This window comes from Coenobita brevimanus, chromosome 108 (genome assembly GCF_032717465.1).
Source record: "Coenobita brevimanus isolate Jiangsu-jjx chromosome 108, ASM3271746v2, whole genome shotgun sequence".
Classification (NCBI taxonomy): domain Eukaryota; kingdom Metazoa; phylum Arthropoda; class Malacostraca; order Decapoda; family Coenobitidae; genus Coenobita; species Coenobita brevimanus.
In genome coordinates, this window is record NC_137061.1 from 9,942,328 (window position 1) to 9,958,520 (window position 16,193).

Below are 16,193 nucleotides of genomic sequence, written 5' to 3' on the forward strand. Positions count from 1 at the left end.
GATACGTTTATGTGAAGCTACAGAATGTATTGAATGTTTTTGGCATATCAGATAGAGCCAAGATTCCAGGGGCTTGAATGATGAGCGAATGGAAGCTTGGCCTATTGGATTGGGCACATTTGGGCTGTCTGGACATTGCTACTCCTCACCCTGCCCTATGGTGGGAATGAAGGTCCAGATGATGGAGTGGTATGGAACCTATTATGGTCCCTCTGTTTGCTCAGTTAACTGGGTAGAGAGACCCAAATGTGACATCCATTGAGAAACCAAACCTCCACATTCTTCCTTGCTCCTCTCTCTGACAAGATGCTGCCCACCAGAAGGGGTGGTTGCTTGCCTGCAGTTGATGGGTCTTTTTGGCCAGACAGACCAGGGTTACTCAACTACAACAACAACAACAATACCTCAGTATCCTCTTGTATGCTGGTGATGCAAACTAAGTTTATATTTTCATATTAAATCTGTAAAAATAACATATAAGATGGTGTTAAGTGGTAATATGCAAAAGTAAAATGCTAAGGAAGAGGTGCTACAAAGCTTCCTGTGCCACCCAGAAAATGACCCCTAGAGAATTGTTGGTGACAGAAAAACACAAAACTTGTCATGAGCTTCCTCTATGGAGAATTTTCTGCTTAGGAGGAATCAGAGCATCACTGAGATTGAAGGATACAGTAAGCCTTCATTTTTCATGGTACTTGATTTTGATGGCTCTCTTTATCTGCAGATAAGTAAATCGTCGTTGATATATACTAGTTTAATGTGTATTTGGAGATAATTAAAAAGAATATATCAAATCACCCCAAAATACACTTCACACAAATATTCTAATGTCTGGTGATGTTTAAAGACACTGCTTAGGGTGTTTAGTTTATTACATAATTAAATTATGACTGTGAGGCCTTTAAGGATTTCAGTGCTTTATGGAAGTTTTTTTTCTCATGAGTGTCCATGTGATGTAACTCCTCAAGAAATGAGGGCATACTGTTTTCTCTAAAATGACAGATTCAATGGCTCATGGTGGTGTAGGAGTTAGAATATCAAAGTTGAAATAATTCCCTTGCCATTTGCATTAGATCAGTCTCCAAGAGCTGAGTGAATTTTTTTATTCCGTCCTCACCAAGACAAGTACAGTACAGATTCTAGTCAGCCATTCTTATATAAACTAGCGCTCTTTAATATAGCCTCAAAACTCATTGCCCCAAAGGGTATAAAATGAAGTTTGCTGTTAACTTCCATTTGTATGTGTATGTGTTTTTTCTAACAAGTTCTTTTGATTAATTTGGTGCTTATCTGTGTGTATTTTTTTCTTACCAGCAGACTCTTTCTAAAAGCAAAATCCTTTCTGTTTGCATTTACAGATAATAGATGAGCTGGAGTTGTTGCGAGGGAGTCAGATTGCGTGTGTGAAGGGTGAAAGTGAGCACCCACACCCGCACCACCATCATCTTCATGCTTGCCTCCCATCGTGCCCTGCCGCCTCACCCTCAGGCAGTACCACACCACCTGACTCAGCCCACCACACCTATTCCGAGCTTTCTGGTAGGGTGCCCGCCCCCCCTAGGCCACACTCGTACATTTGGAATGGTATGTGGTGTGTTGCTCCCGTCCCTTACTGTTGCTTTCTGCCCTGCCCTGCCCTGGTCTGCACTGCACTGCCCTACTGTGCCCTGCTCTACCTTGCCCTACCCTGCCCTGCCCTGCCCTGCCCTGCCCTGCCCTTCCCTGCCCTGCCCTGCCCTGCCCTGCCCTGCCCTGCTCCTATCATGCCATGCCCTGCCCTCTCCATCTCTCAGTTCTCTACCCACTCTTTCCTTGTTGCTCTGGCCTCATGTTTGTGCTTGCCGTTACAAGAGTTTTTTAGTTGTATTTTCATGAACTTAAGGATTCTAGGTGACACAGGAGGCTTTCTAGCACCTCATCATTATTGGTTCTGTTCATCTGTCTATTGCCAGATGCTTTATTCCCTTATACGGGGTGACCACAAAAAATCGCCTCCACGTCACCCTGTCCCCCGCCATTTCACTGCCCTGCTCCCAATTCACACCCCCTTCTCTCATATACCTCTCCACTCCATCTCTTCCTTGGCCTTCCCCTCCCTCTCTCCCCCTCCACCTCACTCACATTCTCCTTGTCAGTCTCTCACTCTCCATCCCCTCCACATGGCCAAACCACCTCAATGTGTTTCTCCTCATGCTTCCTGTTCCACTGCTTTCACTTTTGACTTGTGTCACTCCAACAACGTCCAAGCTTCACTTCCATACGTCAGAGTTGGTATCACAATACTGTCATGTAATAACTTTTTCACTTCTGTGCTCACATCCCTGTTTCTTATCACTGCCTTCAAGGAGCAGGCAACCTTTCTTCCTTGTTGTACCCTTTCAAGCACTTCACCCTTCAAACTTCCATCCTTACTCATCACACTCATTATCAGTAAATTTTGCTTATTATACCTTAACATCCTCGTGTACCATGTATTATTTATTTCATTTTAGTAGGAATATAGTTGACATAGTAACATACAAGTGGATATTGAGGTATAATGTGCAGAATAAATTGCATAGGAAGAGGTATGGTGAAATTTTCAAAGCTGCGGTACTTACAGTTCAATCCTAGAGTGCTCCTTTGCACCTCTTCCATTTTAGCTTTGTCCTTGTATAGGGTACCATTACGTGCTCTTGAATGATATGGATACAATTTATGACCATATACAGCACACCCTCGTTTTACAATGAAACTGCGATTAAATAAATCCATTGCTTAACGATTTATCATGTATTGAGTCAGTTATGACTTGGGTTCATTGGGGATATGTATTTAGCCTAGGGTTACCCACCCAGTAGAGTTTAAAAATAAGTTTCTAACTCACCTAAAGTGGTAGTTATATCACATCACATTCACTTCACTTGTTGCTTACCACAAAATATAGTATAAAAACAAGTTTCCAACTCACCCTAACTGTTAATTTCACTTAACTGCTCTTTACTTGCTTCTTGAACTCCAGCATCAGTGACACTAACACACCCTGTAGTGATGAGTGGAAAGGCCATCTTTGAACAAACAAAAGACTATGTACTTCAGTGAGGGAGAGTATATTAACTAAAATAGCGGTAGGGTCTTGACCATTGAGGTTTCCTACGGGACCGTAATCATCATATAAGCAAAAATTCTAATATATATTGATAAAAGTCCCTAATTTTTCCTCCATTGTATTAACAATTCATTGCATACTGGTTCATTGTATGATGAGGGTTTGCTGAAAAAGTCATAGGGACCAATATCGTCATCAACATCTCAGACAACTTGCTCCCTCCTAGGAACCCCCAGCAGGGACTAAGAAAGACCTCCAGGCTACTTTGGCCTCACATACTTCTGTCTTTCCCATAGACCAATATATTGGGATTCATTGCTTGCGTACCTGTAATACCTCTCTGTAATAAGCAAGTATACTCAGTTTGTTTTATCGAGGCGACGATGCACTTGACAGGTTGGTGATGATTGGCTACATTACTTCATAATCCCTTCTCATGGACATTATTTATTGACAACATAATCTGAGGGGGAAATTTGGGCTAATAAATGTTATTCTGACATGTTGCATTCAGTCAATCATCACCAACCTGCCAAGTACATCTTCGCCTCAATAAAAAAAACTGAGTATAGTCTCTTTTGTCATAAATGTCTGGACTAAGTAGTCTAGCCCTGGGCCTGTACACTCCTGATGAGGCAATTCAGTAATGTAGAATCCTTTTATAACATGAGATAATTTCTTGAGAACTTCCTGCTATTGTTGTTTATACTAAATTATGACATGTATTTATGGGTTCTCCATCCCTCCATCAATCATCCAATCCTGTGTTGCCCCATGAGGAGTGTAGGAGCCCAGGGCTAGGCAAGTTGGCTCTGGCATTTAAGATGAGAGTGACCAGCCTCACTCATCCCTGAGTGGCAGTACATGAGCAATAACCCCAACCACCCCTTAGATATAAATCTTCACCGGCTCAATCCTATTAGAGTGCTGTAATTACCCACTAAACCACCAGGCTCCTTTATGAGTTCTGTACATGTGAAATAGGAGATTAGGCCCTGGAACCCCCTCATTTTCCATCCAAAACATAAATATCTCCAAGAAATGGAATTAGACTTTATCCATGAACTCCATTTATTCATACTTTTCACAGACTACATAGTACACTAGTCATCAGTTGAGCTCATCTTCTATAGTTATGTACCATTACTTACTTTGTGTGATTTAGGCTTACAAAGTTGAACCACATAGTAGTGCTGAGTAGTGACCATCATCTCATTTCATGAATATTTGCTCAAGTCCCACCTGTCTCAGTCTGGTGTTTGGCTGTGGACTGCCATGTTTTCCAAACATTTTGCCAGACAGCTATGTAACCCTTGGCATAGAGACACAATGACATAAACAAGGTAAATATGGTGTTGTATGCATGTTCTATATGTTACATGACCAGGAACATTTCAGTTGACTGAGTCAGAACTGTAAGCATTTTGTGCCCACAACTCGTGAAAAGTGTGAATAATCTTGATTTCAAGTCCTTCTCTTTATACATAATGGTATTTGGGTTGCATGTTCCTCTTGTAAACACGGCATTTAAAATCCAGCCCCTTGACCAGAAAACAAGAACTGATATAATGCAGCCCCTCACACCACACCACACGTACCTAATGCATCTCACTCGTACCTACTAACAGTACAACTCCCTGCAATCCACTATACCCTCACAGTAGTGCAGATCCTCACACCACAGCAAACCCACCTCTCGCATCTCACTATCACAGCACAGACTGTCCTTCATCACCGCTCAACAAAAGCTCTTTGGGAGTGTTAGGCTTAAGTTTAAGACGACCCACTATGCGTTGTTGCCTTCCCTCTATCCTCTGCGCTATGGCATAATTTACTCCATGTCATTACGGTATACAGCAGACTATTTAAAAGTGAACACTTGTGGTATCAGTGTTTATGCTGTGTATTTTATTTTATTTTGTTTATTTATTTTTTTATCTGTAACATATGGTTAGAGGGGCTTTGGTTAAGTCAGTGGCCTTAGTCTTAAGATGCCTGTAAATGTTGTTGGATAGAAAATAAGGTTAGTGTATTATCATAGAAGGTTAGTTTTGTCATTAACCTTGTACCTGTGGTGCCTGTAAATGTTATTGGATACATATCAGTGCTGGGATAGTATAGACAAGCTTTTTAACATAACCAGTTTGCGGCTTTTAATGTTCCTCTCTTAATCACGTCACCCTTATCCAGGCCTTTCCAGTAATTATAAATTATTGCATGATGGCATGCCATTATTTACAATAACAATTTACCATGTATATTCCAATATAATTTTTAACATTTATCTTAATTTTTGATATGATTGCTTGTTACTGTATGAATAGCAATAACTCTTGTTCAAGATATTTCATAAATGGCATTTTGACTGAGTTGTTGCTGTACTCATTTTTTTGGCTTATGTATTGTGATATGTACTTTATTTAGCTAAAGTTGGTATTAGAGAAATATTGATTGCTGAGAGTATTATGGATGCAGAATAGCTGGTACTGTAGTAGTAATCATTGATGGTTTGTATGATATGTGTGTGATAATATGAAATTACTGTTGCCTCCCTATGTAAGAACTTCATTTGTTTTGACATTTGGTTTGTATTTCAAAATGTTCACAAGTCATAATTCACTTTAGTAGTATGCAAGGCCAGATATATACAGTCGTGGTCATAAATAATTACTTATCCTCAGTTACCCAGTGCCTGAGGCTGGCTCCTTTATGTGAAGCAAGTCACAGTGGAGTAAGAGGGGCTGAGAGGGAGGGGCCAGAGAGAGAACGGAAGGCGGGTGGGGGGACGAGCAATTGTGCAGGGGTGGAATGAGGGGAGGGAGAATGAAATGTTAAGTGATTGTCACATTATTTGTCTATTTTCTTCTATTCAGGGCTTAATATAAAGAGTTAATATTTGGTAGATAATGCTGCATTACACCTTGTATTGTGGTTCAGATAACGAGCTTTGTGTACAGTAGGTGGTGATATCCAGGACTGGCTTGTGAGAGAAATATACGGATGTGACAGATCAGACATTAGTGCAGAGCCAGAAGTTTCCGTCACAACACACTATTTGCTTGTCCACCAATTTGTAACTAGCTTTTTTTTATTGGACAAAAATTTCATTCTGAGGTGATGAGAGGGTGTTGAGGTTGTTGGACAACCATTCAAACCCATATCAGCATGGAGTCCAAGCAACAGATTATGAGAGATATCATTATTATATCCACCTATGCGCACAGACATCAGCTTTATTTATCTTTTATGCACAATTACAGTAAAAGCTTTCTCATTCGGCATCTTTGAGACCAAGCAGGTGTCGAAAGAGCAGAAACTACCGAATGACCAGGAAAACCTGCCAGAAAGTTTCTAGCAGTCATGGTCAGTCACCACTATGCAATCACAGTGTCTGTCAGGCATTATTGGCCAACCCTAAGCACTAAATCGGCCTTATGTTTCTTAATGTTCTATATAGTGGAAGAGCTCACACCGAAATCTTCCATTATCTTCCTAGGAACACCCACTTCCACTTTTTTCAGTACAATCTTACCGATAGTCTTCACCTTATGGGTGCCTTTTTTCAAACCACCAGTAGGCTTTCCATTAGTAGAGGCCATAATGCAACACGAGAATGAGAGGATGACCATAATATAGCCTGACAAAGTTTCCAAACTTTCAAAAGGTCCCGCTCACAAGGCCAGACACTCATTAGTCCTGATGGCCGACGGCGCATGCAGTGTTGGCAAGCAGAAGTCTTCAGAAACACCAAGCTCAACTGTAAAATGTGCTAAGCTATAGGTGAACTGTTCAAACTTTCATGCTAAATTGGACTTTAAAATGTGCTAGATATAGAAGAAAATGTAATATTTATTGACACTGATTATTATGAAAGCACTAAATTATTATGCAAAATGCTAGATCTAGCGCCAAGAGTACCAAAATCGCCAATCAGCTCAGCATATGTGCTGAAAGAGCAGAGAACTTTCATAATGGGACTATTTATGAAAACTGCCGAAAGACGGGAAATACCGTAAAACCAGATGCTGAAGGAGAGGACTTTTACTATATTTTAAATAGCCTTTTCATATAGAGATGCCATAAAATAGTAGACAAGTTTTGTGGTAGGTGGGGGCGCTCACCATCCACTCACTTGATGTAGTGCTGCTCTCTGGTGTCTGCCCTTTCCTCTCCATCCTTCTTTCCTTCCATTCTCTTCTGTCTTTCTTTCCTTTATTTTTTCCTTGTCCTTCTGCCTACGAGTGACTTTACACTCCCTCTTCTGTCTTTCTTTCCTTCATTCTTTCCACTTCCTTCAGCCTGTGGGTGACTCTACACTGAGTGACAAGCCAAATGGTTTCCTGTGCACCATGAAACCATTTACTACACTGGGTGGTAACCATATAACCAAATATTGGCGCCTGGTGGTTTAGTGGGTAATTATTGCGCTCCAATCGAATTGAGCTGGTGAAGGTTTATATCCAAGGGGTGGTTGGAGTTGATTGCTCATATAATGCCACTCAGGGATGAGTGAGGCTGGTCACTCTTATCTTAAATGTCGGGACCAACTGCCTAGCCCCGGGCTCCTACGTTCCTCATGGGGCAATGTAGGATTGGATAATGGATGGATGGATGGATGGATAGTGACTGTATAAAGGGAGTGTATTCCGAGAGGATGATCATATTTACTGTGGACACAGTCATGTCAGAGGTTGCATACGATATTTAGTTCCAAAAATTAATTACACTCGACCCTCCATATCCCATACCCCAATTTCCCGGATTTTGGATTTCACGGACATTGGGTGAGGCCGGGCAGTATTATCAAATGCCTGACATATGCCCATACAAGTCCGGGATTCTCACAAAAGTCTGGCCATTATTCCCACATATAAAACTTTAAACAGTCTGCTGCACAACACAGTATAATTTTAGCAAGGTTTAGACTCGATAAAAGCCATTTGTAACACACACAAAAAGATATTTTCATACATGAAAAGCATCACGGCCAGCATCCTGCTTCACCCCACCAGTTCCTTCCAACTTGTGGCACTATTTATATTTATGTTTATGTTATTTCAGTATGTACTGCATTTATATTTATGTTATTGTGTCAGTGTTATTATTTTATGTAATGTGTGTGTTAATTATGTTGGTATAGGCAGCCCACATTCCAGAATGCTCTAGAATATCAGAATAATTGCTGGACAATATTGGATAATTTGGGCAAAGTATGGTAAAAGTACGGGGAATGGTATGTGGGGCCGGACTTTTGCGATTCCCGGACTTTTGGGTTTCCCCTTTTAGTCCAGGAAATGGAGGGTCGAGTGTACATGTAAGGGTAGAGGATGTGACTTAGACATTACGAAAGTCAAAGACATCAAGATTCCATTCTATGTCCGAAGTCAAAATACACGGATAAACACAAAACACAGTAAAACCTCAATATAACAGACTTCAGTAGACCAGAATTCACTTTTATCATAATCGAGGAACTTCCGAACTAAATCCTTATCATTTCGTTTCGTTTTTAAAGGCTCCAACACGCTTGCATGTGTCGGCCTTGGTCACCTAATGGCGGCTCTCCACGCTGCACGATCCATTGCAGCCTCCCTGTTCAGTCCCTTAACCCTAAGGTCACACTTAATGACCTTGTCCCATGTCTCTCGGTCTACCCCTCATAACCCCACCCCCAATATTAACACTTCTCACCTTCCTCACCCAATTGTCATCCCCCATCCTCTCCACATGTCCAAACCACCTCAATCTACCTCTCCTCATCACAACACCAATACTCTCCAGTCCCATCCTACCTCTCAACTCTTCCATTGTAAACCCAGCCCCTCCAGGCCTTGGACGCAGGGACGCACTGTTCATCCACCTAATCATTGTCATTTCTGTACGTCTGAGCCAGCAAATATCTTCCTCCTTCACTGCCCAGGTCTCACTGCCATACAGCATTACACTCCTAACACATGCTGCATACAAAGACCCCTTAGCACGTAGGGAGAGCCCTCTCAATGTCAGGAGAGGCAAGAGCTCCTTGAACTTCTTCCAACCACTTCTCACCCTAGCCACAGAGCTAGCTCCAGCCCCACCTCCAGCACACAACATGTCTCCCAAATAACAAAACTCTTCCACACACTCAAGAGATTCACCAGCAAGTTCAATCCTTTCACGTCTGACAATCTCCACCTGCTCACCCCGGCACGCCATACACATAAAATCAGCATTATCTCGCAGTCTACCTCTGATACCATTACATCTCTTATGCACCCATTTATCACACACACCGCACAAGATGGAATTACTTTCCTTATGTATCGGAAAAAGTCTGATATAGCCAGAAGCAGTCTGGACTGCCTGACCACTTAAGCTATGACCACTTTATGTTCAGCATAAAGGAGCCAGCGTGAGGCACAGGGTACCAGAGGATAGGTGATTATTTATGACCACGTACTGTATGTACAAATTATTGGTGAAGCAAGATAAAAATAACACTGTTATACCAATTATTTCAAGTCAGTTTAATCAACTCTGTGTTGTACTGTATCTGGTTTATTACTTTGTATATGTCATTGAAATAATAAGTTAGTACCAGTAAGTGCTTCACAAGAGAAAAGTTTGTGGCTGTTGTCCTTTAACTTGGCCCAGATTTTTGTCCTTATGAAGCTTATTTCATATATTTCAGTAACATAATAAGACAATACTATAGCTCTGCATCCTTTCCATGGTACTTGTGTGTGACTAGCATGATATTATGACGTTAATCTCTTCTTGCAACTTAGTGTTCAAGATGGAGGATGACAGTTTTAGGTTATGTTAGAGTAAGAAGAGAACAGACAGTTCATAAATAAAAAGGAATATAAACAGTTCTTAAGTAGGGGAGCAACTTTGTATTATGAGAACTGAACGTGTGGTACCCAAGAGTATATGCATGTAGGTCATGTGACTGCACTGCGCCACCGCTGGGAGCAGGAAGCTAGCCGGGGCCAGACTGCCTTCAAGTCCTCACACCCAACTATTGAGGAGCTCAGGAGTCGCCTCAACAATAACGGCTACGTGGAGGGAAATACCTATCAGTATCGCATTGCCCCAGTCTTCACTCGACACAGGAAATCTGTGCTCCAAAATTACTGATGTTCAAGATAACTAAGATAAGTAAGTGTACAGTTTTTACATTTCAGTATCGTACCAATACAGAATTTGAATTAAGAGCAGTGGTTAAGTGGAGGGAAATAGATACCTGATTTGCACTGCCTTGGTTTTCACCTGTCACAGAAAATTGGTACTTCAGAATTATTAGTATTTGAGGTAGCTTAGTAGGACAAACTCAAGAAGAAATGTAAGTGTACAGTTCTGTACATTAAGATATTTTTGGTGGCACACTAAGATGAGTAGGTGTACAATTCCTTTTATCGTATTACTGATATATGAAATAGATTATTAAGATAAGTAGGTGTGCAGTTTTTTATATTACTGATATTTGAGATAGCTTAGTAAGATAAGCAGGAGATAGCTTTAAAAAATGAGGAGAACAGTTTTCATTTCACTATGCAAATTATGTTTTACTCCGTTCTTTAACAATTTGGTCAACCATTACTGTATTTCCGTAGTGAAAAGCTGATATGAACTGTACTAGGGAAATTTGTCGACACTTACCTCAGCTGACATGGCTGTTAATGCATAAGTGGTAAACCCTTCCACATTTCCTTGTAGTGACTTCAGTTGTAGATCTTGGTGCTTTTCTAATTTGTTACATTTTTTAAATACACTTTTGAGATCGGCATAAGAGAAGGTGAAGGCAAATACATGATGATATTATTCGTGTCTGGTACATTACATAGTTTTAATATGCTGTACTTTAACTCCTGTCCCCTGGAGGTTGTCTTACAATACGGAGAGAAGCATCCTGGGGGATGGCATGTGATGCAAGTGATTTTCTGTGTAAAGGAATGACATCTGTTTCCTGGTTATCTCCCACTCCATCAAGAGATAACCAAGCCATTTTCAGCCATCACAAAGGATATCCTTATTTTTCACCTCACAGTATGTCCATACTTGTTCCACTAACACCTATCTAAACAAGATCTCTCTCTCTCTCTCTCTCTCTCTCTCTCTCTCACACACACACACACACACATTTTAGTTTTACTTATCACCACAGTAATATCATGCAAGAAAGCTGGTGAAAAATGTTTTATCTTCTTGTTTGCCTTGGAAAGATTGAAGTTCGGTGTTGGACATCTTAGTTTTTGAAATAACCTCTTACATAAAGGAGTACAGTAATTAAGAGAAAAAGATTAGTAGGTTTTTCATAAAATGCCCAGGTGGGATAGAACGCTCTGCGTCCCACACATTTTATGCACCTTGAGTGTCTGTCTATCTATCTGTAGCCAGATGCCACAATCTGCAAAATGTGGCCATTTGTCTTTGAGTTAGTTGTTTTACGGGGAGGGGCACTAACCCTTTGCCAACCCACTTGTTGACATGTAGGGAACACTTATGGGTTGCTTATATGGTTACTACCCAGCATTGTAAGTGGTTTCCTGGCTTACTGGAAACAGTTAGTCTTGTCACTCAGTGTAAAGCCACCTGAAAAGGAAGGATAGTAAGAAGAAGTGACAGGAAAGATGGGAGAAACAGGAAGAGAGGAGGGCAGACAGAAAAAGAATGAGAAAGATGGAAAAAGAATTAGGCAGCACTAGATAAGTGAGTGGATGAAAATTTGTACCATCTTATAATGGCCTTGGCTGAATTATGACGGATGACCAGAATTTTACTGTAATTTCATATTTTGTATGCTGTTATTAATTTCAACTTGTTATACACTTATTAATATGATATTAGCATTATTTTTTTACTTTCAACTTCATACACTTTTACTGTTTTTAATTTTACATTTTTTATTTATTTATTTTTTTTCCATTTCATACATTTTGATCGGGTCAATTCTAGTGCTTTATTTAGGGGCCAAGATGCTGTGCGTTTCTATTATGGTACATTACAACCTTTACGCACTCTAATCACACGGGTTCTCCTCTCACAAGCTAAGATAAAATCAGGTTTCACATACTGTACTGTACTTTAGTTTGGCTTACGGTATTTCAGTTTGTTCACATTTCGTAGGCGCAAATTCGTTCCTACATTGCATGCATCAGTTTGTTGAACTTTCATACTCAGTACTGTCTTGAACAGTACTGGCCATTAGATCATTCCAATCTGTCACAACACTCGGCATTAGATCATTTCAGTCCTGCCACAATACTCAGTGTTATTTTACTGTACAGTACTGTATTTAAGTCATGCCTCAATACTTGGCATTATATTATTTCAGTTTTGCCACAATACTTAGCAGTAGATTATATCAGCCTTGCAACAATGCTCGGCATTTTACTATTTCAGTCTTGTGATTATTTCAGTCTTGCAACAATACAGTACTCAGCATTATATTATTTCATTCTTCCCATGATACTTGGCATTAGATTATTTCAGTCTTGCCACAATTCCTGATATTACATCATTTAAGTCTTTGTAGGGGTTAAATTAAAGTTTCCTAACCTAAGAGAGATAATACTGTATGGACTTTTGTAAAAGTTATGGATGGAGAACAAAAATGAACAAAATGTAACACCTTGTTGATGATGAGTGCTTTCACTTTTGTGGAACAGTTCTCTGAACATGCAGGGAAATCAGTGGTGAGTCCTTCCTGCTGTGTACTGATACATTGCATTAGACTCATTACCCTCATACATTTTTTAGGTGTCTGGGTGTCAGTTGAGAGAAGGATGGTACAGTTGCGGATAATATTGTTCCACAATTAGGTCTTACAGCTTTCAAGACTTGCCAAAAAGTTTGTTGGGTTCTGAGGATTGCTTCACAGTTTGAAAAGTTACTGATCAGACATGTTATTTATAGCTATGGCTTTCAGTCGAAATCATCCCAGTGGAAACACACCCCATGCAAACTCACCTCTCTCAGGCTCGCCTCGATACAAATTTGCCCTCTATACGTAATTCTCAGGCTCAATAAAAGTGTTAATCAGACATATTTCTTAATATCTATATACAGTATATATATATATATATATATATTTTTTAACACAAGAGAGAAGGAACCAAAGGCCAGGAGCCTGCAAACCTATGGCACACCTAATGTCTAACTTGGCATGTATCTCTGACTGGGGTAAAAATAATCTTGTTGTTTTTAATGCATCAAAGACTCCGTTTTTGCACCTGTCAACCCGACACAGTCTTCCACAGGAGTGCCCACTGATGTTCAGTAGTATCCAGCTCGGTCCTTCATCGTCCTTGAACTTGCTTGGGGTTTCATTCACTCGGGATTTGTCCTGGAGGGATCATGTTGCATCTCTTGTGGGGTCTGCTTCCAGGAGATTGGGTGTGCTGGGCCGACTCCGTGCCTTCTTTGCCACTGCACAGTTGTTGACTTTATCACCGGGTTTTGTTCACCCCTATATGGGGTGCGGCTCTCGTGTGTGGGGAGACTCCCCACATGCAGCTCTTCTCGGTGGGGATGAGTCGGGGGCTTTTCGTCTCGTCGGCTCTCCTCCTCTTGCTGGCTCCATTCAATCTCTGTCTCTTCACTGCACTGTTGCATCTTTATCTCATTTCTGTCAATGCTTTGGTGGTTGCTGCTCCTCTGAACTGTCTGTTTGCATCCCTCCACCTCTTTGGTGGGTGCGTGGCGCCCATCTGGCGGCAAACTCTCGTCCCTTTTCTGTCCGACTATTTGGTGCAAGAGTTGACTGTTGCTCCCAGTCCTTCGTTTGTGTAGCAGGTTAACTCTGGAGTTACCTCCCTCTATCTGTTTCCTGCTTCCTTTGATCTCCGGTCTTTCAGGCGCAGAGTGTCCAGGCATCTCGAAATGAGCGGATTTGAATTTGGCTCTCTTTTGTATTGTTTTTGTTTTTTCTTGGAGGGAACAATTTCCTGGCTCCTGGCCTTTGGTTCCTTCTTTCTTGCATACAAAAAAAAAAAAAAAAGTTCCTTCCAAGAAAGAAACAAACACAATACAAAAGAGAGCCAAATTCAAGATCCGCTCATTTCACGATGCCTGGACACACTGCGTTTGAAAGACTGGAGATCCTAGGAAGTGGGAAATACAGACAGAGGGAGACAGTTCCAGAGTTGACCTGTTGCATAAATGAAGGACTGGGAGTAGTAGTTGTAGTAGTGGTAGTTCCCTAGGCAGTCTGGCCGAACAGCCCTGAGTCCGTAAGGAAGGCCATGAAAGAGACCGGGCTTTCCCACAGATCTCTCAAGGAGTGTATGTTCTATTGTTGGCGTAGGTGATTGTGTACAATGCAGTCTTCCATAATGTGCTTAATAGTATGGGGTGCTGTGTTGCATTCTGGACATGCATCAGTGACAGAGGCGTCCAGCCTCTTCTGGTAACTTAATAGGGCTGGATGATGCCCACATCTCAGCCTGGCCAGGTGGACCATGTCCTCACGAGGGAGATAGAATTCGGAGGTGTGGATATCAGGTGGCCATGTATGTAGCTGTGTGTTGTCTTTAAGTGACTGGATGGAGCGGCGAGTGATTTGAGTGTGGATATGCTTCTGGAAGCTGGTCTGAGGCGGGCGAGGGGGGAGAGATGATAGTATTTGTGTATGATATCGTGTGCTGGGTGTTGTTTTGATGTTCCTTGGTGTGTGTGGGTGTGTTGCCATGTCATGTAATGGATGTTGTGGGTTTGTGGAGGCTGCAGCGAGAATTTGAGTGCCTCTCATGTCTAGATGATCCTTGACTTATGAGGATTTTGGTATTTCTTGAAGTAGGTGGTCTGTGGGTGTAGTAGCTGTGCAGCCTGTGATTATTTTTGGGGCCTTGTTCTGTATGGTCTGTAGAGTGTTGTAGTGTGTTTTAGTGAGGTTAGGAGCACAAGCAGAGCTTGCATGATTCATAACTGAACGTATATATTGTTTGTATACTGTGGTGGTGGTTTCTTTGTTGTGTTCGTATGTTGTGTGGGCAAGTGACCTCAGGGCATTGAGTCTTGGTGTTATTTTATTTTTAATGTTTGTGATGTGTTGTTTAAATGACATTGATGTATTGTATGTTACACCAAGGATTTCGCGTGTGTGTGTGTGTGTGTGTGTGTGGTAGGGGAGTATTGTTTATGGTGAGGTGTGGAATGTGACTGTTCTGCTGTCCAGTTTGTGAAAAGGGTCACCGTAGATTTGGCTGGGGCTATTTTGAGACTGTTTGTGGTGAACCATTCGTGTAGTGTGTTGAGGTAAGGTTGGAGGATGTGTGCAGCTGTGTTTGCATTTTGGTGTGTACATGTGAGTGTTATATCATCTGCATAGGAAGCTATGTGTATCTGTGGTGTGTGGGGTGTGGGTATGTCGTGCATGTATAGGTTAAAGAGTGTAGGAGACAAAACAGATCCTTGGGGGACGCCATTTATGAAGTTTCTGATGTTTGAAAACTGACCAGCAAATGTTACATGTGCACATCTGCCTGCTAAGTAGTTTGCCAGACATCTTTTTGTGTTCTTGTGCATGTTTGTGTTGAGTGTTTTGTTTGTGAGGTTGTGGCAGGGGATGGCATCAACAGCTTTGCTAATGTCTAGTGTGACTAGGAGTGTTCAGTGTGGTGGCCTAGCTGAATTCATTCCATCAAAAACTCTCTGTGTAAGGTCTGTAAGAAGGGTGTTTGTGGAGTGCAGCGACCTAAAGCCATGTTGTGGTGGGGCTAGGGGGGTGTGAGGTGTAACTATCTTTAGTGCCAGTCGTTCAGTGACTTTAGAAGGGGTGCAGAGGAGTGTGATCAGACGGTGTGAAGAAGGTAACATGGGGTCTTTGTTGGGTTTAGGGATAGTGATGATAATTCCATGCTTCCAGATATTGGGTATTGTGTTGTAAGAGTAGCTGTAGTTTGATATGTTGATGAGTGCTTGTATGCCTTGTGGTCCAAGGTGTTTCAGGTGAATGTTGCATATGTTGTCTGGTCCGCAGGCAGATGAGTTCTTAAGGCTGCTGCTGATGTGCTTCGTCTGGTTGTAAGTGAAAGGTGCATAGTCTGGGCTTGTGGGGAACTGTCTCTTACGTCTGATGATACGTCGGTCGTTGTGATGGGGGTTTAGATGGCCGACATGTGAA

The 16,193-nt window shown here is 41.5% G+C and overlaps 1 protein-coding gene across 1 annotated transcript in view; it reads left to right on the forward strand.

Annotated features, from left to right (window-relative positions):
• The window catches only part of LOC145416973 (serine/threonine-protein kinase TNNI3K-like), a 91,548-nt gene extending 81,191 nt beyond the window's left edge, over positions 1-10,357 (forward strand). Inside the window, exons 16-17 of the mRNA XM_080285819.1 lie at positions 1,359-1,584; positions 10,011-10,357. Of these exons, the coding sequence (XP_080141945.1) occupies positions 1,359-1,584; positions 10,011-10,207 (423 nt within the window). The 3' untranslated portion in view covers positions 10,208-10,357. The remainder of the gene's footprint in view (positions 1-1,358; positions 1,585-10,010) is intronic.
• The last annotated feature ends 5,836 nt before the right edge of the window (positions 10,358-16,193 follow it).